Raw genomic sequence first — 15513 nt, forward strand, 5'->3', positions numbered from 1 at the left:
GGCAGAAACACTGGAAGTGTAGTAAGTCTATCATCTAAAGTTCATGTGAAACAGAGTATGAGGAGGATGTTTTCTGATGCATTCTTTATATTCATCCCTAAGGAGTTTTCAGGAAAATATAATAGAATGTTAAGAAAACCAAAAATCTGTTTGAAGGTAAAAATTGGTAAATATAAGATCTCCTAATATAGCCTATCAATAATGCATAAACAAGATTGATCACTATTAGAATATGCTTCCTAATCAAGGTTCTTATTAGCGGGTGGAAAAGTAGGAAGCAATTTGTTTTCTTACTGACTATATTTGTTAAAATTATAGATTAACAGATTATTTGAAGTGATGTCATTAATTTACACAGTTCTTCACTTGGCACTCAGTATTAGGTTTGAAATTATAATGAACTGGGTTTTGCTTCTGTTGTTTTGCAAAAACAGGCTTCCAGAAAAGCACACAATCACACATAAAAAGCATATTGCTAATCACGAATACAATAAAATCTGTAACCCTTTACATATTTAGTTCAATACTAGGACTAATTTCAAAGTGACACTACATTCTATCATTTTTGTGGCATAGACCATATATCAGCAAAGGTGGTGTGTTAAGAATAAAGTTTTCAGAGATAGGATGATAGCCCTATTGCTAATTTCCATTTTTAGTATCATTGGGACACCACCATAAAACTGAGTAACTGGATTTGCAAAGTACTGTTATCTATTATATACACAACAAAAATGCCTTCAGTCACAGTAGATCAAGCTCAAAGACATCTATAAACCATGAAAAAAACTCAAACAGGCAAGTGGTTGATTATCAAACAAAATGAATTATTTTTATTCATTCCATACTTTTCTTCAAGCTGCAGAAACTGATACAGTTGTTATTTGCAACAACAACAACAAATAAAAACCTGATGGTAATAGACTGGCTTATATTGAAGAAATAGGGTCAGATCACAACAGAAGAGGGGGAAAAATAAAAAACGAGGCAACTTTAAACTGCTTTTAGATTTAATAGGAAATGGAATAGTTTATAAGCACAAGCTGTTCTAGAGCTGTTACAGCAATGAACTATTTGCATATCTCTCTATGTGCAAACTGGTGTTACCCTAGGCAACGGTAGTGTGAGGTACATAATACGCATCCTCCAACTGAGTCAAAACAAATTTCATAATCTCACTCCTAAAGAAGGGTGTTGTTCACATTACTAAAATATTAACTTTTTGTTCCATTGACAGTTTGCAAATAACTTTTCCTTTACACTATCAGATCTTGTAATAGCTTCCTGAAGAAGTCGGATCTGTCACAGTGGTACATGCCCTGGTCGCATCCCGTTTTGATTACTGCAATGTATTCTATGTGAGCTGCCTTTGAAAGTACTCACAAGCGGCAGCCAGCTTATTAACTGGGGTTATCAGAGGAGGGGGGAGGCACCACCAAGAAGGTCCTCTTCTTTGTTACCACCAAACAAACTTGAGAAGGTCGTGGGACAGAGAGAAGTATCTTAGAGCTCCACCAGGCTCATACAGGGCACTATGGTCCTTCTAATAATCTGGACCCATAAAGGGCTTTATTGGTAAACATCAGGACTTTGAATTGAGCCTAAAAACAGGTTAGCAGCCAACAGAACTGTTGCAACAAAGTAGTGTGCTACTGTAGCTTTTCTACACCATAATAGGCCAGGACAGCCCTGTTCTTGCTTTCCTTATTATGCAGAAACGTTTTTGTGCCATCAAGCTTTTTCAAACTAACAAGGGTTGTGCTTTTAATATTGTGCTAAGACTTGTATATAATGTATTTTGTTATTTCGAATGATATAACTTTAAGCAGTTTGCTTATACTATATTTATAGTTTTATTCTTGCTATTTTGTTGCTTTTAATTTTTATTGTTTTAAAATATATTGTTAACCACCATGAGTTCCATTATAGGAAGAATGAAACAACAATAGATACAACAAACACATACCAGTTTTAGGTATTACATGATTTCAAGTTAACAAAATAGCAGGGAGAATCTACTGCCTTATTAATAATTAAATTGGTTGTCACTGTAAAAGAGCAAAAAGAACTCTTGGTTTCTACCAAGGAAAGTAAGTCAACTTGGAGATATAACATCAAGCCAAGGGAGAGATCAAGCTGACTTCTCCATCAGCCAGAGAACCAGCAGCTACAGCACTAGTTCTTTGTTTACAAACATCTTTAATAATCTGATGTAAGCTTAGTAAGCCATCTCAGAAAAATGCATTTCAACACAACTGTCAACATTAATAGAAAGAAGATCAAAGGGGGGAATAGATCCTGGTACCCCTGAGTAATGGGGTGTCTGTTTTCCCTTCCCTGCCAAAAATGACATTTGCAAGCACTGCCCCCCATGCATTGGCCAGAGGATCAAGAATCACTAACTGGTCTGGAAACAAGACCATCAACAAAGGACTATCAGGCTAACCAGAACTACACTTACAAGTTTTGCTTTAAGAAAACAGTGTTCTCCTTCCACTTCTCTTCTCTCCCTCTTTTTTGGTTCTGAGAACACTGGAAGAGCTATTATCTGCTTTGGATAACAGCAAATACATATATAACATCCACTTTAATTAGGTATAATGTACCACTCCTTTTTCCATGGAACCAGCCTTTCTTTCTTCAGAGACAACCATGCCTGACAGCCCTCTGATTAATCAAGCAGTTGCTGCCCTTGTCAACATTGCCATGAGGCATATTCATGCAAAATATAAAAATGAAATGAACAAGACTGAAAGCTGCCCAGCAGCAGATACTGCTGAACATAATTAGCCCAGATTTAAAAACAGAAAAGTCAATGAGACACCAAAATTATTTTCATATTTAATTTCTAAATTGGAGAGCAGGGCTGTCGAAGTTTAATACAGTAGAGTCTCACTTATCCAAAATAAACAGGCTGGCAGAAGTTGGATAAGCAAAAATGCTGGATAATAAGGAGGGATTAAGGAAAAGCCAAATTATGTTATGATTTTACAAATTAAGCACCAAAACATCATGTTTTACAATATGACTGCCACTTGTTTGGGAGCGTGGCTGCACTTGTGTTGTTGTTGGGCATGTTGGCCTGCTGTGTGTTGCTGCCTAGAGAAACAGCAATGGATCCGGGCGGGAGGCAGATTGCGTTGGATAATACAGAACATTGGATGAATGAAGTGAGACTCTACTGTAGTAATCAGAAATTCCCTATTCCAAGGTGTATATCACAAACCCATACTGCAAAACACTGTATATTAAACTGACATGCACAAGAGAGGACTCTGACACAAATAAATTGTAAAGCAATATTTTGTCTACTTTATGTAAATAATAGGAAATTCACTTGGCATTGTTTGGTTGCTATAAATAATGACAAAATTTCAGATGGTAGAAGCTAATGTCTTTACAATTATGAGACCATGTTACACACAAAGCAGATAATTTTACAAAAGAAAATTGTTTATTGCTTGATACTAAGCCTGCATGAAAATATCAGCCTAAGTCTGTCAATATCAATTCAAAAATACATGTTCCTGAACAAAAATAACGTAAACATTTTTTAAAAAAAGTTAAAGGCAGAAATCTGAAGCGGTTGGGAAGTGAAAAGAGTGGGATGTACTCAAATTAGTAGTTGGCAGACTGCAACTGAAAATGTACTATTAATCTTCCTTTTGTCCCAATGGATAAAATCCCAGGTTTGTGTATTTGTCTAGTCTTTAAATCAGTCTGATACACTTTATCATTTGTTATAATTTTTAATTTTATAGAATACAGCACAGAAAATAATTACAGTGGAGACAGAAACTCTCTCAATACAAATACATGATGTGTAAGGAGTAACAGATTGGGGCAGGAAAATACTGATTGTAGAGGGTGAAAGCAACAACAGCAACAGGAAAAAAATCCACTCCAGTTCCCTTTAGGATCCCATTGTAGATTCAGATTATACTACAATGTAGCACTGTACATGGTACTACTGTATTCTCAAAAGGTGGTCAGAAACTTCAGCTCCAAATGCAGTGGTTCTCAACCTGTTGTCCCCAGATGTTTTTGGCCTTCAGCTCCCAGAAATACTAACAGCTGGTAAAGTGGCTGGGATTTCTGGGAGTTGTAGGCCCAAAACATCTGGGGACCCCAGGTTGAGAACCACAGTCTTAATGGGATGGCTTACCAACAGTTATCTTACAAAAAAGGACTTACAAATATGCTTGCTATGGTAAAAATTACTATCCGTTTTGAAAAAATCAACTTTTTCCAAACCTCTTCCCAAGATTAGAACCTATCTGCATTCTACTTCCAACATGGTTGAATTGTTTCAGAGCCACAATGTAATGTGAATGAGTTCCAGTTCTCATCCTAAATTTAGTTAGGGTGAGAGTGGGAAACAAAGAAGAGATTGTCTTTGACTTGCAACTATTAGCTATATACGTGTGTGTGTGTGTATAGAGAGAGAGAGAGAGAGAGAGAGAGAGAGAGAGAGAGAGAGAGAGAAGGGGTGTATCACAGCAAGATTAATCAAGAGATTAATGAGATAAATTCTCTTTCAGGGAAGGTAAATTTTAAATTATGAACTGATTGTTTTGAATATGCATACTTTTTAAACTGATATGATCTTTTAATTGACTACATATTTTAATTGATGTTTGTGTTTTCATAGAATCATAGAATAGTAGAGTTGGAAGAGACCTCATGAGCCATCCAGTCCAACCCCCTGCCAAGAAGCAGGAAATCGCTTTCAAAGCACCCCTGACAGATGGCCATCCAGCCTCTGCTTAAAAGCCTCCAAAGAAGGAGCCTCCACCACAGGAGAGAGTTCCACTGCCGAACAGTTCTCACAGTGAGGAAGTTCTTCCTAATGTTCAGGTGGAATCTCCTTTCCTGTAGTTTGAAGCCATTGTTCCATGTCTAGTCTCCAGAGCAGCAGAAAACAAGCTTGCCCCCTCCTCCCTATGACTTCCCCTCACATATTTATACATGGCTATCATGTCTCCTCTCAGCCTTCTCTTCTGCAGGCTAAACATGCCTAGTTCTTTAAGCTACTCCTCATAGGGCTTGTTCTCCTGGCCCTTGATCATTTTAGTTGCCCTCCTTTGGACACATTCCAGCTTGTCAACATCTCCCTTCAAGTGCAATGCCCAGAATTGGACACAGTATTCCAGGTGTGGTCTGACCAAGGCAGAATAGAGGGATAGCAAGACTTCCCTGGATCTAGACTCTATACTCCTATTGATGCAGGCCAAAATCCCATTGGCTTTTTTAGCAGCCGCATCACATTGTTGGCTCATGTTTAACTTGTTGTCCACAAAGACTCTAAGATCTTTTTCACACATACTACTGTTGAGCCAAGCATCCCCATTCTGTATCTTTGTATTCCATTTTTTCTGCCGAAGTGAAGTATCTTGCATTTGTCCCTGCTGAACTTCATTTTGTTCGTTTCGGCCAATCTCTCTAGTCTGTTAAGATCATTTTGAATTCTGCTCCTGTCTTCTGGAGTGTTAGCTATCCCTCCCAATTTGGTGTCATCTGCAAACTTGATGATCGTGCCTTCTAACCCTTTGTCTAAGTCGTTAATAAAGATGCTGAACAGAACCGGGCCCAGGACGGAACCCTGAGGCACTCCACTTGTCACTTCTTTCCAGGATGGAGAAGATGCACTGGTGAGCACCTTTTTTTCAATAAAGTTACGAGTCGATATAGGGAACTGTGAAGAAGTGTATAATTGTATTTTGTTTATAGATGATATGTGTATTTGATTTTGTTTATACAGCCAGGTTTGGCTAAGTTAAAATGGTATTTGAATTGACATTATGTATGGGGGAAGGTAGCCATCTTAAGAGTGCTAGAGCAGGTTACCATAGCAACAAGGGCGGAGCCAACCGCCGCCTGGAAAGGAAAAGGGGGAATATTTCAAAACCCAGCAGTCTGTGATTTCCTAGTCACAGGGAAGGATCTGATTCTTGTGTGGAGAATCAGGCTGGCTTAAATAGAGAGATTTGAGTCAGATTTAGGTTAGACCAGACTAGGCAAGTTAGGTGATTTGTCTAGGGTCAGTTATAGAGTCTGTGGATTAGGGAACATTAATCCCAGGGGATCCAGTAGGATCGGGGTTTAGTGTAATCCAGAGAAAGAAGTATTTTGAAAGTTTAACCACCTCATATCCGTTTGTAACCATTAAGCGAAGTGCCTTTACCAAGTTATCTGAAACCATCAAGCTCTGTACCTGCAATAAACTTGTTTTGATTTTATTCAAATCAAGCCTCTGTCATACTCTTATATTAAGTTAAGTAACATCAACACCTGAAGTGGAACAAATAGAGAAAGCTTATAAGAACCAGTACCATCTGCCTGACGTCTCTCCATTGGTGGCAGCGAAGAAGATAATCAAACAAATCATTAATTAACATCATCTCTCACAAAACATCTTTATTAAGTGGTGGTATCTGTGTGTGTGTGTGTGGGATCAAAAAGGGTTCCATCTCTGACACACATTCCTGTCAGACACCTCACCTCTATACATATTGGTGGCAAAGCTGAGGGGATTCCTAAAGAGATTCCATTCCCTGTCACCCTCAGCATCTCTACATAAGCTCCTTACATTAATTGGTGGCAGCGGTGGGATTCAAAGGGGATTCCATCCTCTGCCACATCAAGTCTCCACAGGAACGCCATTATATGTCCATTTGTTGCCGTATTTTAATCTTTTTTTCCTGGCCTTAAACCACAGGGAGAGGTGGGTAAGAAATATACTTCTGTGATTCTTGTTGTTATCAGGAATAGTTTTTTTAAAAGTTTGGGGCCAACAACATCTGTGATCTTCCTTCCCTGTTTGTTTACTTTAAATCCAGTCTCAAGGACAGAACAAGAAAAACAACTTGGCATTTTGCAACTTATGCGTCAACTCAAGATTGTAAGGGTATGCAGCATTTTTGACAGCTAGTGAAGGTGCAAATTTTTTAGGTAAAAGTTGAAATTAGAAAGCATTTACCTTATTATAAAATTCTAGTTCTCTGGGCCCTCGAGGTGGAGGCTGCAATTGTTTGAGGACTGTGCCATCTGGATGCTGCAATATTCCTGGAGTAAAACAGACATTTGATGTTTTTAAAGTATAAGGTATATAGTCTTCAAACTATGAGATATTGACAATTTTAACCACTTATTGAGTTCTCCACAAGAAGCAGAAATTGGCATGTCAAAATGCATGATTACGAAAAATGACCCAAGAAAACAAGAGTTTTTTTTTAAATGAAACACATAAAAAAGAAAACTCAGCCATCCAAGGATTTCACATTCATAAAATATTAACCACATTATGTTAACCAGGAGTATGTAGAAATCAGGGACAATTGGGAGATATCACCATAACATAATTACAAATGTGGAATGTTTAGGAACCCATGCATCTAATGCCCATCTTATAAACTGGACAAACTTTTCAAATACTGTACTGCCTATTTTTATCACCAAGGCTTGCTGTTATTCTGAAGCAGTTCATTCAATGATGTTAACAAAACAATATTACTATGAATTAAGGCTGTTTAAGATCCAGGTATGCTACATCAAAGAAAAAATGATTTTCAGCATGTGAATTAATTGTCACTTAACTAATCAATTTGCAAAGACTTGCAATCTTGAAAACTGTAGTGCAAGGTACTTTGCTTTGATCCAGCAAATGATATTCCCAGATTTTAATTGGCCTTGCAACTCAAAAGGGAAATTCATTAAAAGACTACTGCTTCAGCAATAATTCTTTGTCACAGCTGAGATGTTAAACATAGTTGATCTAAAGATGTGCAAACAGATCTCATCAATCCAATTTAGAATTTTGACTTATTAGTTATATTACAGAGTATGACCCTATGCATTTTAAAACACTACAGTTAGCCTGGTTTAAGACCAGAACATAAATAAAGATAAACATACCACATGTTTGTTTTCTGGTTTTGTTTTCACTAAACAAAGACAATGAAAAGCCTACCTTCTGAGCTCCTAGACAGTAATATTCTCCATTTCTATATCAATGATTCTATGTTTTAAAAGTAAAACATTAATAACAACCTTCCCAAGTTTGCTCAACAGCTTCCCACTTTTCAAAAGCTTACATAAATCCTATCAGTCTAGGTGACAGTTTAATAATGTTTTTCACTTTCCTGCAATGCAAGTTTTGTAAAATTTCCAAGAGAATATCTTTGAACAGCCACTGCACTGCCTTTAACTGAATAGAAAATAATCAACTGACCTCAATCAGATGTAAGTTGTTGTGTATTTCTACCAGAAAAATGGGCACCACTAAGTCAAATCCCTCTTCCTCTTTGCATCCCTTTAAATCTCCTTGTGGATGCTGGGAATTCCTTCAAGGAGATGAGCTACACAAACCCAAGCAGCTTGTGGAGTGGGAGATGTACATGGAAGAGGCCAAAGTATACTTTGATTGCATAAAACAAGTCCACTCATATAATATTGGATTCAAGAAATAATAACAATGAACAGTTATATTTACTTCAGGATTCTCACTTAAAAATAGCTCAGGATCCCATACAATATTGAACTATATTTCATTTCCACAACCACGGCAACATCCTATGGAGAAAAAAGAGCTTCTGCAATGCAACTCTAGCCTTTCTGCCTAAATGTCTTGACATTTTCTATCTAACTAAGGTGATTATATAGAGTAGGCCTTCCACATTCACTAGGATTAGGGGCTCAGGATCCCAATAAAAATAAACACACGAAGAAATTGGGTTTTTTTAATCTGAGAGAACACTTCTCCAGGAATATTCCAGTGCATCTCTACAGTCAATTTCCACTGGAAACTAACTATATATAAATGCAATGAAAGACCTAGAGGCTCATAGAGAAATCTTCTCTCTAGAAATCTCTGATAGAAGCGGACCATAGAGTCACACTGAAGGACCTAGAGCAGTGGTTCTCAACCTGGAGTCCCCAGACGTTTTTGGGCTTCAATTCCCAGAAATCCTAACAGCTGGTAAACTGGCTGGTATTTCTGGGAGTTGTAAGCCAAAAATATCTGGAGACCCCAGGTTGAGAACCATCGACCTAGAGATTCCCAGAGATGATATTTTAATCAACTCTGTGAATAATCAAACTGCCAAAGTCAAAACTGCAAATGTAGACATGACTGAGCACTAGCTCAGAATCTTGAGAACTGTTGCTCTACATTCATATTTCAGTCACAGAACACTGAATGCCTTCTTGAATGCAACAGGGAATAAAAAGTAACTTTAATGGTGTAATCTCCTCCAAGACCTTCCTTACCGTCATTCATCACCAATTCTTCCTTTTTTAACCACTGCCTATGCCCAGTTTCTATAAAGGAGACTGGGCTGAAAGGAAACAACACTCACTGCATGGTGATGAAATCACTCCATAATGAATAGCAAACCTCTTTTTTATTCAAAGCAGGAGATGCAACAGTCTGTGTATTCTTCCTTAAGTTCCCCTGCTTCTTACAAAAGTTCTCTCTAATCATCCAATTAAAAGTTTCAGAAGTTCTCCAGTAAAACCATTGGCACTTTCTTTTTTATTGTTTGGTTTTTTTACAGTAGAGTCTCACTTATCCAACATAAACGGGCCGGCAGAATGTTGGATAAGCGAATATGATGAATAATAAGGAGGGATAAAGAAAACGTCTATTAAACATCAAATTAGGTTATGATTTTACAAATTAAGCACCAAAACATCATGTTATACAACAAATTTGACAGAAAAAGTAGTTCAATACACAGTAATGCTATGTAGTAATTACTGTATTTATGAATTTAGTACCAAAATATCACGATGTATTGAAAACATTGACTACAAAAATGTGTTGGATAATCCAGAACGTTGGATAAGCGAATGTTGGATAAGTGAGATTCTACTGTATTTAGATATGGCATAAACAAGGAAAATCTTGCCTTGTTTCCAAACTTCCTTTTCATACGCATGAATTAAACGTTAATAGCACAGCACATTGTCAAAAGAAAATGAGGAGTCTCCCACATAGTCCTGCAGGTTTAAAGAAGAGCAGAGAGAGATCACGCTATTTGTAAAAGGCCAAAACCACAAAGAAGCACAGCAGCACGCACTGTATGGGAGCAATCGTGCAAAACAACTTTAAAGAGTTTACCAGGAAGGAAAATGTTACCTGATCTAGTATTGCTCCATAAATACATGCCAAAACCTGAGTATTTACTGTAAACTACAAGGCTGTATAGGAAAAGAGTCAGCAAAACACCATTTAATAAGGATAAAATCAAGTTTTGCAAGGATTTTACATGTTGGATTTTTGAAGTGCAACATTTTCACATTTTTTTTGAAGAACATTACTTAACTAGATGTCATTATGCAAAACAAAACGCTGCCATTTCTACAAAATAGGGATAGTGGGCTGATAGTGGGTGACATTCACTGTGAAAATAATATATTTTGATGAGTTTTGAAGGATTTTAATGTAGTTTTTACAGCATCGTGTGTACAAATTGTTGAATGGCTTATTAATTGCATATTTATATTTTAATACTGATTGTTGTATTGCTTTTATCTTGAATTGGATTTTACACTGAATCCCATTACTGAAAGGCAGATGATGATGATTATTATTATTATTATTATTATTATTATTATTATTATTCAAAAGAATCAACCCTTCACTGGACAACTGAAGATTAAGAGAAATGAAAGTACATGCACACATCAAGTCTAGTGTAACAGGGTGGTTTCAAGGTTAAAATGAAATAATTGTCACTTTGGGTTTCGGTCCTGGGAGAAAAGCAGGACAGAAACAAATACAATAACGAATGAGAGACACAAATGGGAGAAACATATACAATTTCTGAACCTTTGTCACAGCTGTTGTTTTGTTAAAATGATATCCCTATCCACCCACCAACCTCCAAGGTCCCTCCCTTCCTATATGAAAACACATGCAACTGGAAGCACTGAGGGAAAGGAGGGACACAGCACAAAAATTTTGGGCAAACATGAAAGAGTGGGGGCAAACATAATTGAAGTCAAAAACTGTATCACAGCACCTCTAAGCTACCGGTCAAATTCATTCATAAAGAAACATGCCTGAGCTAAACATTTTGGGAGGGGGGTAAGTTAGCTAGTCACTGTTAAGAGAAAGGCTGGATATTACTGAATTAGAATTAAAAGTATAATCAACATCATTATCATCAGCAAACCTTCTATCTTACTTCACTGCATTATTGGAGATGAATAGAAATTATCACACACAACAAATCTAATCTAACAGGGTGTTTCTGAGATTAAAATGATATCACTCTGGGCTGCCTGAAATAAGAAGACACATGGTTATCCCATAAAATTCCTGAACTTTTGTGGCAGCTGTTGTTGTTGTTAAAAAGATATATTCACTCACCAACCCTGAAATCCCCCCCCCCCCCCCACACACACACACACACACATGAAAATACAAACAACTGGAAACATCGAGGAAAGAATCTCAACATTTTGGAGAAATCTGAAAGAGGTCTGCCTGGGGAATTTCAAGATGATAGCTGAAGTCGGAAACAATATTTTGACATCTCTAAGACACCCTTCAAATGCTTTCCCAAATAAGCTTACCCAGGACTAAAAAGTTTAGGAGTAGGGTGAACTAAAAGGTCATTATTGGGAGAAAACCTGGATATTAATAAATTAGAATTAGGTGAAAAATCAAAACCTTTTATCTTATTTCACTGGGCCACTAAAGATGAAAACAAATAAACACACGCTCATACATCGGGTATAATCCAACAGAGTGATTTAAAAGTTAAAAAGACATATCCACCCACCCACAGACTCCCAAATCCCCTTCCTCTGCTGTATGAAAAAACAACTGGAAGCACTGAGGCCCCTTCTACACTGTCATATAGAATCCAGCTAATCTGCTTTGAACTGGACTATATGGTAGTTTGGAATCAGGCCCCTTCCACACAGCTGAATAAAATCCCACATTATCTGCTTTGAACTGGAATATGTGGCAGTGTGGACTTAGATAGCCCAATTCAAAGCAGATATTGTGGATTACCTGCTTTGATAATCTGGGCGATATGGCAGTATACAAGCAGCCTGAGAAAAGAAAGCACAAACTTTCTTTTGTGTGAGGGCTTACAGCAGAAATAACTGAGGTCGGAAAACAGTATCTTGGCATATCTATGGGCCCTTCCACACAGCCATATAACCCAGAATATAAAGGCAGATAACCCACAATATCTGCTTTGATCTGGGTTATCTGAGTCCACACTGCTATATAATACAGTTCAATGTGGACTTTATATAGCTGTGTGGAAGGGGCCTAAAACAGCCTTCAAATTAATTCTCCAATAAACTTGCCCAGGGTTAATGACGTGGGGATGGGGTGAGGTAACTATATAATAAAAAAATAAAACTTCATTTATATTCTGCCCAATCTCCCCAAGTGGACTCAGGGCGGATTCCAACATACAACGGCAAACATTCAATTGGCTGGAAATTAATGACAATACAGAAGAAGCAAATCTTCTATCCTACTTCACGGATTATTAAAGCGCCCTTCTATATTACCATATTATCCAGAATATCAAGGCAGATAATCCACAATATCTGCTTTGAACTGGGTTATCTGAGGGCCCTTCCACAGAGTGGTATAAAATCCACAATGAACTGGATTATATGGCAGTGTGGACTCAGATAACTCAGTTCAAAACAGATATTATGGATTATCTACCTTGATATTCTGGGTTACATGGCTGTGTGGAAAGGCTCTGAATTCATACTGCCATATAATCCAGTTTATTGTGGATTTTATACAGTTGTGTGGAAGAGGCCTGAGTCTACACTGCCATAAAATCCAGTTCAAAGCTGATCATCTGGATTTTATACAGCTGTGTAGATGTAGAAGGGGCCAGAGATAAAAAGAAATGAGCACACACAGAGACATCAAGCATAATCCAACGGAGTAGTTGAGACCTTAAAATGACATGACTCTGGATTCTCTGAGATAAGGGCCAGGCACAAATGGGATAAACAAACAAATAACGTTTCGGAGGGCCATGCAGCCCTATAACCCAGAATATCAAGGCAAAAAATCCCACAATATTCGCTTTAAACAGGGGCCCCTTCCACACAGCTGTACATAATCCACATTGAACTTGAATATATAGCAGTGTGGACTCAGGGCCCTTCCACACAGCCCTATATCCCAGAATATCATGGCAGAAAATCCCACAATATCTGCTTTAAACTGAGTTATCTGAGTCCACACTCAGATAATGTGGGATTTTCTGCCATGATATTCTGAGATAAAGGGCTGTGGGGAAAAGCCCTCAGATATTGTGAAAGCAGATATTGTGGGATTTTCTGCCTTGATATTCTGGGTTATAGGGCTGTGTGGAAGGGCCCTTAGAGATTCTCAAGGCATTCGCAAATCTTCCATCATAATTCATGATAAACCTGTCAGAAGTTGACCAGGGAGTTGTGCCGGAAGACCTAGAGCCCTTCCACGCAGCTATTTAACCCAGAATTATCAAGGCCGATAACCCACAAAATCGGTTTGAACTGGGTTATGAGTCCACACTGCCATATAATCCAGTTCCAAGTGGATTTTAAACATCTGTGTGGAAGGGGCATAAGCCACCCTTCAAATGAATTCCCCAATAAATTTGACCTGGGCTAGAGAGATGAGGAGGAGGGGAGTCACCCAATCATAAGACTCCCCCCCCCCCCGCCGCGACTTGGAAGCAGCCTTCTCTTAGCAGCCGGGGGCGGGAGGAACCAACACTTTTCTTGGGGGGGGGGGGGGGGGTCCGGCCACTCACTCACCGCCCTTGTCCTTGCCGTACATGTGCCCGGCCACCTGGTGGGAGAGGGGCACGCAGCCGCTGAGGAGCCCGGCGGTGCCTTCATCCTCGTCGCCCCCCGAGAGCCGCTCGGCCTCCCCCGCCTCGGAGCCGTGCGGGGCCTGGGTGGTGGCCATTTCCTCCGCCGGCCGCCTCCTCCTCCTCCCCCTCCGCGGCTTTCACGGCCCGCCGTGCTCCTCGCCACGGCCGCCACCAGCGCAGGCCCGCGGCTCCATCGCCCGCTCCTGTCGGCACCTTTCCCTTCCCTCGTCCGCTTGAGTGGCTCGGCTGACTAGGCGGCGCTGAGGGAGGGAGGGAGGGTCAGTGCGCATGCGTGCCCCTCCTGGCGCTTGCGCAGTAGCCGACACTGAAGCTGTTCCCCCTTCAGACCAAAACCTCTAATCAAGAACTGCAACCAGACCAGGGATGCCCAAACTCCTTTGGATTTAAAACTCCCAGGAGCCTCGCCTGCCTTGGTCAATGATTCTGGGAGTTGAAGTCCAAAATACCTGGAAGGCCAGAGTTTGAGAAAAACCGATCTACACTGTAGAACAGTGGTTCTCAATATGTGGATCCCCAGATGTTTTGGCCTTCAACTCCCAGAAATGCTAACAGCTGGATTTCTGGGAATTGTAGGCTAAAACACCTGGGAACCCACAGGTTGAAAATGAGTGCAGTATGGCTCTGCTTTAACTGTATGGCATCATGGGAATTGTGGTTTACCAAGGTCTTTAACTATCTCTGGCAAAGAGTGTGGGAGCCTCGCCCATCTGCAGCTCCCAGAATTGCATAATCTATATATATAAATGAGTGATGGCATCATGGCGACCCACAAAACAACAAAACTACAGGCCCCCCAACCTCGAAATTAGACAACACAACCCATCATCCATGCCTCTAGGTTGATACAACAAAAAGAAAAGAGAAATGAAGTCCTAATTAGAGGGAGAGCAATAATTTTTTTTATCCAATTGCTGCCAGTTTAGAGGGCTAATCTCTACCCACTTGGTCTCCTAGCAACCAACTCAGCCAAGGGACAGCCAGGGTTCAGTTAGGGGACAGGCAGATTTAGGCCTCACTTAGGTCTCTTCCACAGATTATCTAATTTGCACTGCATTATATGGCAGTGTAGACTCAAGGCCCTTCCACTCAGCTATATAACCCATTTATAATCTTATATTATCTGCTTTGCACTGGATTATCTTGAGTCCACACTACCATATAATCCACTTCAGTGTGCATTTTATACAGCTGTGAAGAAGGGGCCTCATATAATCCAGTTCTAAGCAGATAATGTAAGATTATCAATATACAATATACAATTCCTCAATACTTTATTTCCCACACCACCATACTTCGCCACAGCAACGCGTGGCCGGGCACAGCTAGTTCTATATATATATAAGGGTAATGAAATTTTGGCCTAGGACAAAACAACAAAACTACACATCCCAGAAACACTAAACTTGGCAGCACAACCCCTCATCCCTGCCTCTACGTTCATACAACAAAAAGAAAAGAAAAATAAAGTCCTAATTAGAGGGAGAGGAATAATTGTTTTTATCCAATTGCTGCCAGTTAGAAGGCTAAGCTCCACCCACTTGGTCTCCTAGCAACCCACTCAGCCCAGGGGACAGGCAGAGTTAGGCCTCACAAATGAGAGTAGATGAATAGGTACTGCTCCGGCAGGAAGGTAACG

At 39.4% G+C, this 15513-nt stretch overlaps 1 protein-coding gene across 1 annotated transcript in view; it reads right to left on the reverse strand.

Annotated features, from left to right (window-relative positions):
* The window catches only part of ipmk (inositol polyphosphate multikinase), a 30729-nt gene extending 16591 nt beyond the window's left edge, over window positions 1–14138 (reverse strand). The window contains exons 1-2 of the mRNA XM_003226439.4: window positions 13798–14138; window positions 6980–7065 (exon numbers count right to left, since the gene is read on the reverse strand). Coding sequence (XP_003226487.1) covers window positions 6980–7065; window positions 13798–13951 — 240 coding nt within the window. The 5' untranslated portion in view covers window positions 13952–14138. The remainder of the gene's footprint in view (window positions 1–6979; window positions 7066–13797) is intronic.
* Window positions 14139–15513: the final 1375 nt, after the last annotated feature.

Source organism: Anolis carolinensis, chromosome 3 (assembly GCF_035594765.1).
Source record: "Anolis carolinensis isolate JA03-04 chromosome 3, rAnoCar3.1.pri, whole genome shotgun sequence".
Taxonomy (NCBI): Eukaryota; Metazoa; Chordata; class Lepidosauria; order Squamata; family Dactyloidae; genus Anolis; species Anolis carolinensis.